General features: G+C 39.9%; 1 protein-coding gene across 1 annotated transcript in view; it reads left to right on the forward strand.

Moving 5' to 3' along the window:
- Positions 1 to 10610, forward strand: part of PDSS1 (decaprenyl diphosphate synthase subunit 1) — a 58359-nt gene that overhangs the window by 20734 nt on the left and 27015 nt on the right. The window contains exons 5-7 of the mRNA XM_019634116.1: positions 1887 to 1950; positions 2685 to 2796; positions 2891 to 3000. Coding sequence (XP_019489661.1) covers positions 1887 to 1950; positions 2685 to 2796; positions 2891 to 3000 — 286 coding nt within the window. The remainder of the gene's footprint in view (positions 1 to 1886; positions 1951 to 2684; positions 2797 to 2890; positions 3001 to 10610) is intronic.

Genomic DNA, 10610 nt, shown 5'->3' on the forward strand with positions numbered 1-10610 from the left:
AGTTGTGGAGGACGTCACTTCATTGGCCCATGTTGGTATTATCATTGTGCTCTTCCCAGGTGAGGCAGATCAGTCGCTGGCCACTGGACAGCTGCTCACGACGGCTCTTGGCAGCTCACGCTGGCTGCCAGCCACTCACGGTAGCTCATGGTATCCCACTGCAGCGGCTTCACTGCAGCCTGTGCCGTTGCCGGTGACTCACGGCAGCCCAGCTCCAGGTTGAGCTGTTGTTCACCATCTTAGCTGTAGAGGGCGCAGCGTCACTGGCCCTCATGTGGGATCCAAATGGGGGCCCTGCTGCTCAAAGCTGGCATCCCAAGCCAACTCTTAACCAATGCGCCACTTGGCCGGCCCTCAGATTCATTTTAATTCCTTAACCATTTATTGACTGCCATGTGTAAGAGTGTCATAAAACTTAAAAAAAAATTAATAAGTAAATAAAACTTTAAAAATAAAAAATAAATATATCAAAGGGAACTATTTTATAATGAAAATTTTACCATTTGAAATAAAGGTATTACGATTGGTATTGTTTCATATATGTATATTTTAAAGCATACATTTGAGGATGCTTCAATCATGAGTTGAAGAACGGGAATGCAGTTGAACAAATAACAGTGAAGATGTCCTGGCCTTCTGGAAGCACACACATGCTTCCATTTGCCACCCGCTCTGCCCCTCTGAGCACAAACAAAACAATATGAACAAGGCTTCCCTCTCCTCACCTTTCCCTCCCTCACATACTGATGGCACCTGGTTCCTGCCGTTTTCTAATTGCCCTTATTAAAAGAAGAAATATTGGGTCGTTGGGAAAGTCATGACGTATTTTTCTATGTTTTTCAATGCAAAAATGCATCATGACTTTCCTGACAACCCAATATATGTTCATTGTTAACCTTCACATGCTGGTTTTGCTTTAATGTCCTTGACTTCGTTGTGTAATCAAGTCCTGCAAATTCATTTGTAAGCCACATATGAGCGCCAGTGACACTGCCCTCCACAGCTAAGATGCTGAACAACAGCTCAACCTGGAGCTGGGCTGCTGTGAGTCGCCAGCGACGACGACGATGACGTAAGCTGCAGCCCCTGGGGCAGTGGGTTGCCATGGGCTACCGTATGTAGCCAGCAGCCATCATGAGCGGCCAGCAGCCCCAGTGAGCGGCCGTCCAGAAGCTGGCGACTGATCTGCCTCGCCTGGGAAGAGTGCATTGATGGTGCAAACTTGGGCCAGTGAAGCAATGTCCTCCACAACTAGACAAGACCAAAAGGACAGCAACTTGTCTGTTCCCCTTCCCCAATTCCCCAGCGCTGTTCCCACCCCCACCCCCACAATTCCCCAATAAAAATCTTTTAAAAAAACCTATTCACACAGCATCTTATTGGTGAGCCCCTGTTACCCTGCCTGGGTTCCCAGCCCTGCCTTCCTTTAACCCCTTACCCCAGACAGCCCCAATCTGGTGGCTTCAGTTCCATGTGCTGGAAGCTTTTGGCCTCCAGGATCCCCACGGCCAGGAAAAGAAGGTGGTAAAAGCCTAGCGATCCATTCAGCTGCTAATGATGTAGCACAGACGATGAATATATGTGTGTGTACATATATATCATAATTGCAAAATGGCTTTATAAATATGTATATATTGATATGTTATATACATAATGATTAATTGGTAAACATAGTGAACACTAAGTTTAGATACTAGAGAACCAACAGTCATAAAAAAGACTTTTAATGTAGTTATGTTGAAAATTCTATGAATTAAAACTTATAACTGCAGCACTTATAACTAATTACTCTATAGCATAACACTTAGGCATATCTTTCAATATACAAGTTAGTGTATTTGGTCACAGTGTATAATTCAATTATGTACAATATAATTTCTAATTAGTTGCAAATACAGTACAGACATCTACTCACAACCTAAAGAAGACTGGAAAAATATTGATTACCTAGTGGGGAAGATACTTTGTCTAGGAATGAGGGGCAGTGTAGTATAGGGCAGAGAGCATTGAACTTGGAGCCCAGATGTCTCGGGTTTAGTTTTCCTTGAGCAAAGCATGTCTTGCCCTGCACTGGCTAAGTACTAGATGAGATGATTCCCAGTCTGAACCCTGAAGGAGTTCACAAATAGGAAATCCTGATTGAGGGAAAGTGCAGACAGCAGTGTGCGAGGAGGGGTGCTGTGCTCCCACAAAAGAGAGGCATCTGACTAGACTGAGGGATTTCCTGGAGACGCCATGTTAACTAATTACGCAAATGAGCGCTAGATGAAGAAGGGGATGGACTTTTTGGGCAAAAGAAGCACAAAGTGCAAAGGCACAAGAAAATGGTTTGAGGGAAAAGCAAATGGTCCAGCGTAACTAAACTGAAGGCAGCTGCTTCTCGACGGGGTGAGGGGATAAAGCCAGAGGGTAAGATAATGTCCATCCCCAGACATCATTTCTTCAGCTCTGAAGTGCAGAGATAGACCGGGTAATCATTCAGAACCAAGCCAGTCCAAATGGTGTTCCAAATCTGTGACTAATTATTACATAATCCTACCTAGGGAGAAAGAAAAAGGGTAAAAACATCCAAGATGACCCCTGCCTCCCATTTTATTTGTATCTTCTGAGAAGTAACTTCATTCTTGGCACGGTTGCTCTGACACTTGTCTCTGAAATATTTTTTTCTTCTTCTTCTTTTCTAGGCTGTTCTTGCTGGAGATTTAATTCTTTCTGCAGCATCTATGGCTCTAGCACGAATTGGAAATACAACTGTTATATCTATTTTAACACAAGTTATTGAAGATCTGGTGCGTGGTAGGTTAATTCTGACTTTTCTTTTTTTATTCCATCTTAGTATTTAGCCAGGCAATAAGACCATATCTCAAATGATCCCTTTCCGTCTTTATAGGTGAATTTCTTCAGCTCGGGTCAAAAGAGAATGAGAATGAAAGATTTGCACACTACCTTGAAAAGACCTTCAAGAAGACTGCAAGTCTGATAGCCAACAGTTGTAAAGCAGTATGTACGTTCTGTCTTTTTTCAAGTTAAAAAAAAAAAAAAGCCTCATAGCTCTTTCTAGGGAGCTAATTCTCCTAGAAAAAAATTTCACTGGAGAATCTTAAAAATAGTAACCAAAATCCCAAGAGGTCACTGAGAAAAGAATGAATCCCAAACAGGGGAGCATTTCTGCATTTGTTTTCATTTTTGCCATCTTCTTTTGCTTATGCTGTCATGCACTTTTCATCTTTCCTCCCAAGTTGAATCAAAATAAGCTATAGTCACCCAATCTACTTTCCAAGCTATGTAACCTTTTGAACAACTTATCACGAATCACTTCTCTCATGATTGTTGTCCCACACACTATTTCTGACATTTTACCTTTAAAAAATTAAGTGCTGTGTTGTTAAATATATTTACCCAGGAGAAAATATCTAACTACAGTATTAGAGTGTAATAGTGTTCTTTGTCCTTTTTTATAAGTAGTAGATCCTGCCAGTATTTTTGAATGAAATATAAACGCCATATTTCTTCAGGCTACAAATTGAGTATGAACCTTAACTTTTTCTTTCCCTTGCTTTCTCCCTGGCTTTCCCTCCACTCTCCACATAGTTGTCTTAAAAAAATATATTTTCTAAATCAGCATTATCCTTAACCTGTAGACTGAAATGTGTGGTATTAAGTAAATGAGAGACTGTTTTCTCCATAGAACTGTTCATCTGACCGTGTCTCAGTCTAACAGATGTAACTGAGATGGAACCTGGGCAAGTAATAGTCCCCTGTCATTAAAGCGACAAGAAGACCTGTAAGGAGCAAATGCCCATGGCTGTCGTGATACACTCTTTATTTATTTATTTTTTTTTATATGTAGTTTTTTTGTTTTTGTTGTTTTTTTAAGATTTTTTTTTTTATTGGGGAATTGGGGGGATGGGAACAGTGCTGGGGAATTGGGGAAAGGGGAACAGACAAGTTGCTGTCGTTTTGTTCTTCAATCTAGTTGTGGAGGACGTTGCTTCACTGGCCCAAGTTGGCACCATCATTGCGCTCCTCTCTGGCGAGGCAGATCAGTCGCCGGCCTCTGGACGGCCGCTCACTGCGGCTGCTGGCCGCTCACGCTGGCTGCTGGCCACACACGGTAGCCCATGGCAATCCACTGCCACAGGGACTGCAGCCCACGCCGTCGCCGGCGACTCAGAATAGCCCAGCTCCAGGTTGAGCTGTTGTTCAGCATCTTAGCTGTGGAGGCCAGTGTCACTGGCCCTCATATGTGGGATCCGAACCGGGGCCCTCTGGCATCCCAAGCGAGTTCTTAACCATCGCGCCACTCGGCCGGCCCTGTCGTGATACACTCTTAACATAATTACAGTTAGAGCTTTTTCTCAGGCCCACAGGTGAAAAAGTCCCTTGCCAACAGTGTCTCTATTTTGAAAAGTGTCAAGAAATGTATAATTGTGAGCCAGAAAAGAATGAGGACAACATTTTCTTCCTAAAAAAGACCTAATTGAAACCCTAAGGAATGTGAATTATGTAGAACATGCTGGCCACGATTTCAGCCACTTTTGTCTTTATTGAAAGGGCTTTTTTTTTTAATTTCCAAGAAATGGCAAATTTTTTTTAAAAAGATGGATGAAACTATGATAGGCACTGGAGTGCCAACTAAAAGAATGGCCTATTTAAAATGGGTAAAGCTGTTTCATTCATTGATGGCCAAAATTTCCATGAAGACCCATCCTCATAAGGCCCTGATTGTTCAGTGAGGCTCGCTGACGATCTCACCAGCTTCAGACTGCAGTTAAGAGCACTAGCAGGTAGAGGAAACATGCAGAGTCCTTGTCTGCACAAAGCAGGCATCCCACAGCCACGGCGCAGCACTGGGGACTGAACGGGAACTGAGGGACTCAGTGATCAAGTTCTGTGAAGGGGCCGAGGAGAGGGACTCAAGTTCCCAGGGAAAGGCTTAATTGTGGTCTCTGCCCTCTGCTTAGGAAACCAAAGAGGTAGCAGCACATGCATCCGTTTATATAAAGAGCCCCTCATTCTTCATGGATTAACAAGTAAACAGTGGATGTGAATATTAACATGGCCTGACCCTTCTTAACAAATGTAGTGGTTTGTGCTGTCCACTAGGAGGCATGCTGGCATCATCCCAGAACTATCCACTTCCATGGGACTTATTCCTAAACTCCCTTGCTGTTAGAATAATAAAGCAAAATCATAGTGTGAGCTCTGAATAAACGTTTCTATATTTACTTGCCTATGGATAGAAATATTCCAGAGATGTTATATATTCAAAATCGCTATTTTTATGGAGTCCTGGTATTTAAAATGCAAAGACGTGGACTCCAAAAGAATGCATGCGAGGCAAATTAGAGATGCCCAAAGGGGGGGGTAAAGAGAATTTAAACATCACAATTATTACAGAAGAACCAATGGAATTCCACAATGTTAGAGAATTTAAAGGAAATTTAGCAGCTTATAACTCATTCTACTAAGGACACCCCCCCCCACCATCCCCTTTTAACTGACAACTCATTGCATTTTAGTGGAAATAGTATTAAAATCTGAGAGGCCTGTCTAGGATTGTTTTGTGATACTGATTGATATTAAAATAGAAGTGATCAGAAAAGATGATTGGCTATTTATTTATATACACAGTCCTGCAGAATACATTCTGTAGCTTCCCAGTGAAGGCCATGACTTAGTCTCCAGAAAATCTGATGGGAACGAGGCTTGAGAGGTCCAGTGGCCACATCCAGTGTTTTCAGTCCGAAAGTGGCCGAGCTGGGATTTGAACCCAGAACTGATATGGTAGTCCTGCATTCGTTTTGTTGTTTGTTTGGGTTTGTGTTTCTGAATTTATATTCTCTCCAGTGCTGTGTGTGGCCTGGAATCAATGGCTATCTTCCTAGTACTTTGTTTTTCAAAGATGCAGAATGCCACCAAAGAATTTTGTGTTATGGGTCATATTTGCAGAACACATTATTTTTTAGTTATGATATTCTTATCTAATCTACAGATAGACCTTATTCAAATTTTGCCAATTGTCCTAATACTGTTATAATAAAGGGAAACTATTTTTCTGGTCCAAGATCCAATCCATGATCTCATGTTGCATTTAGTTGTCATGACTCTTTAGTCTCTTTGATTCTGAAAAGGTTCCTTTTTCCTTTATCCTGTTGCCGATTGATTAGGGTGGTTGGTATCTGCCAGGTTACTTCACTTTCAAGTTACTATTCTCTCTTTGGGAGAGGCATTTTGTGACTATGTGAATATTCTGTTTCTTATCAAACTATCGCTCTCTGGTTTTAGCATCTTTATCATTCTTTCCTGAGGCAGTTATTACTACACCCGTTGCCAAAAGACACTTAAATCCCATCATTCCTGCTACACCCCTCTTCTACGGGAGAGTTGGTATTCTATTTTAAGGAAGACCTCATCTAAATGGACTCTTGGATCCTTATTTTAGTCTATGGATTATAGCCCTTTAGTATTTAATGCTCAGTTTTGACCAATGGGAAGGCCCTTTAACCTGGCTGTTGTGTCCTGTTAGCATATCCCTGTCATTCTTTCAGCACTTCCTTCATTTCTGACAGGCTCATCTTGTCCTTTCTAGCACTGGGACCCATCATTTCTCCAAGGAGCCTTGGTTCCTTTTGGTGGAAAATAATATTTAGAAACTAAGATCTGGGTGCTACTGTCATTGTTTCTAGGCCCTCCCAGTGGCCAGAGCTAGGAAATACATGTCTGTCTAATACATGTATGTGGATATGTGTATATCTGTCTTTTTATATCCATCTATTCAAAGCTATGAGGTGGTATCATGCTGATTGCTGCAAATCCGTCGAAGATTCATGATTTAGTCCAGCATTCTGTCTTTCCATTTTTGTAACTCCCTTCCCCAACAGTGTGAAACCTGGCCCCTCTTCTCCACAATATACTTATTTGCTCAATCCAAGACTACACCACAGGAGCTTAAAAATTGATAACTCACATTTCTGTGAGAAACAAACCTAGTAGCAAGAGTTCAGTATTTGTTTACAGTTCCTTTTGTCTTAGTCTGAGGATAATATAGTCAAAATTCTGTGTTCAAAAGTTACCTTTCTCCCCCCATTTCAGTGTGGTTATGTTATTTGAAATATAGTTAAGTGCTTTTTAATTCCATTTTAGGCGTTCCCTCCCATTCTTACTGATTTTGTTCTTTGGTTTTGAGGTTATTGTTGTTTTGAGCGTGCAACATTACGATAGCTCCCAAAAGGCACAGCTGTACAAAAGGCAAAGTGCCTTCTCACCGCCTTTCCCATTCCCACTTCCCATCCTTTCCACCCATCCTGTAGGTAACCATGCTCATTAGTTTATGGTTCCTCCTTCCTGTTTCCTTTTACACAAATGAGTAGATATATGTATGCTATATTGCCTCCTTTCTTACAACAAAAAGTAGTATGCGGTACGTACTTTTTGTTTGTCTTGCTTTTGTACCTTGCTTTCTGCAGTCAACACTATGGAAACAATTCCAAGTTGGTTTATAGAAGCTTCCTCATTTTTTAAACATCTTCTGTGGTTGACTCACCTACTCCTATATACAGGCATTTAGGTTCCCAGTAGTTCACAATTACAAATAATACAGCAGTGACTAACCTTGTGTAAATGTATTTTGTATTGTTAGAGGTGTACCTTCAAGGTATATTTCAAGGTAATTGTAGATGCAGTTTTGTTGCCTTCCTAAGGGTTGCACTATTTTGCGTTTCCACTGTTCACATCAGCAGTTTGTGAGAGTGTCTTGCCTGTTTCCCCACAGCCTCACCAACTGAATATAAGACTTAAATTTTTGCCAATCTGATAGATAAGAAATGATATTACAGGGCCGGCCGAGTGGCGCGATGGTTAAGAACTGGCTTGGGGCGCTAGAGGGCCCCGGTTCGGATCCCATATATGAGGGCCAGTGACACTGCCCTCTACAGCTAAGATGCTGAACAACAGCTCAACCTGGAGCTGGGCTGCNCAGTATTTTGCAGATATAAGCTGACACTCTCCTTTTGGTTTTTTTTTTTTTTTTTACAACTCATTCTTTTCTGTATTTAAAATTGTCCTTTTAAATATTTAGAAGTTCCACAGGTGGTGGCTTCAATGGGATTTTTTCCCAGAGTAAATTTCTTAGATTGAAATTGCTCCAATTCTCCCGCTGTTAGTTGATTCTTGGGTGTGAATAATACATTATCTGTTGTGCGGCTCTTTGAGACAGGGGGAGAGGTGGATATGCTGTATCCATTGTATAGGGAAAGGTACACCAGATAAAATTATACAGCATCTAAAATGTGATGCTTATTAAAGGGGCTGTGTCACAATGCCAAATAATATTCTAAGCAAGAATCGTGATTTCATCTGTCGAGAATTTAGCCATGCAAAATGGCATTTTCATATACGTGTGAGTCTATAAAATTAAAGTATTTTAAGAAATCTTTGTTGTTTTAATATCTTCAATTTACAGAAAACTCCAGTGTCTCAGTAGGCACTGCCATTTTACTGCAAGTTCCCAGCAGGAACCCATCTGCTGACATAGTTTGTGATCATGGAAGTGGTACCCAACTTTTGAATGCACGAGAAAGGCTAGAGGCCTTAACAGTTGTTTTAAGGTAAATTCTATCACTAACCAGTAGGAAGTGTATATTTTATTAGACCAAAATCCAGTTAAGAAAATATTCTACAAAATAGGCTTGATATTAAAAAAACAACTTTAAAAATCTACTTTTCCTGTGCATTCAACTCAAATAAGATAGGGCCCAATAAATTTACCTGAAAAATACTTAAGGTCCAAGCTTCCTAATATAGCATCTGTGTGTGTCTCACTGAGGGACTTTCTTTACGAAAGTGGTTTTATAGGATGACTTGCCCCTACTCTCCGTTGCTTTACCTTTTCCCACTTGGAAGAATGTGTTGTGATCTGGAAGTATTTAGAACTGTTACGATTGTGACATACTAATAAATAATGAGCAGCACTTTACAATTGATTTCTGGGCTAAAAGCAGTTGGAAGGGTGTGAGTTTTAGGTCTGAATTCTTAGGTAAGAGGAGCAAGGCATCGTATTATAAAATTATATTTAAAGCGAGATTGGAAGATACTGTCATGCTGATTTAGTGTCTGTAGCTAAACCCCACCATCTCTAATGTAGCTATACTTCATGTTCCATTGTTTTCTGCCAGGTCTGAGGAATCGGAATGAGCACTATCTTTTACAGATGTTTTCAGACGAGGTTTTTCAAGAAAATGTCATATTTTAGTATCCCTCTCACTTTTCTCTCCTCAAGAGATAACTTGATGATATTTGAAAAGTAAACGATTGAAGTAAATGAAACATTTGGTTAACATGTGTTTAAGTCAGGCATATGTTTAGGTTCAAAAAATTCACTTGACTATTTCTCTGGTTTGATTTTCTTGAAATTCAGTTTTTAAAAAATCTCATACATGATGATGATGATAACAGTGGCGATTAACCATAAGACTGGTATCTATGTATCTTCTTGAGAGTGTTTATCCTGTAGTTTGTGTTAAATCTGGGAAATAAAAGTGTCAATTTCTAATGTAAAGGTTACGAATTGGAAGAAATTTTAACAAAAATTCTACCTTGGTTATTGAGGTCTTCTTACTAAACATTTAAGACAGTATGAAAATCTTTGAGCATAGTGATTGTTAGTTCTCTTTAAACTTTTTTTTAGAATGCTTCTCACCTATCTTCGCCATCCACCCTGAAATCTAATTGTAACCTAAATGTAAACTTGATCAGCTGACCACAAATATAAGACACAAAGATTATTGATTCTTCAGCCTGATAACCAGACATCTGCGATATTTATCGTTTGGTTTGTTTTTTTTGTTCATCATACAAATTCTACTTCTTAATGTGATATCCATAGAACATTATCTTGGCATAAAACAATATCTCATGCATTTTTTAAATGTTCTCCAAGTGGCTCTGTAGGGAAGCCAAAATGTTTATACAGTTTCTCTTAGAGAAATAAAATTCTTTGTCCTAGATCTGATGTCCAGTTTTCACAAGATGATTGCTGAGAAGGTTCTAGGCGGCATCTCTGTTAAAAAGCATTGCTTTCTGTTAACTAGAGATGTGCAAGCCAGCCAGCGCTCCATAGCCTTAATTGCAGAAATGATCCACACCGCTAGTCTGGTTCACGACGATGTTATCGATGATGCAAGTTCTCGGAGAGGAAAACACACAGTTAATAAAATCTGGGGTGAAAAGAAGGTACGTTTTTTTGTTTTTTAAACAATCTTTCCTATCAAATCACTTTCTCTTTGGATTGTATTTATTTTTCAGATTTGTCTCATTTAAAAAATTATGCCTCCTCATATGTGATCTTCCACCTTTCTAAAGCGTATTCATGTCTTATCTGTGCCCAGATACTGGATGATAGATAATACCATAAAAAAATACACTTAGTATTTCCGGTTATTCATAGTTTTCTATAGAATTCCTTTTGGTTATAAGGAAAGGGGTTTCTGTAGTTATCCCAAAAGCATATTTCGTGAAGAATCATACATTGTACTTTTGGGCTCAGATTCATTTTATTTATTTATTTATTTTAAGATTTCATTGGGGAATTGGGGGAGGGGAACAGCTTT

The sequence above is a fragment of the Hipposideros armiger genome, unplaced genomic scaffold (assembly GCF_001890085.2).
Source record: "Hipposideros armiger isolate ML-2016 unplaced genomic scaffold, ASM189008v1 scaffold_1506, whole genome shotgun sequence".
Lineage (NCBI taxonomy): Eukaryota > Metazoa > Chordata > Mammalia > Chiroptera > Hipposideridae > Hipposideros > Hipposideros armiger.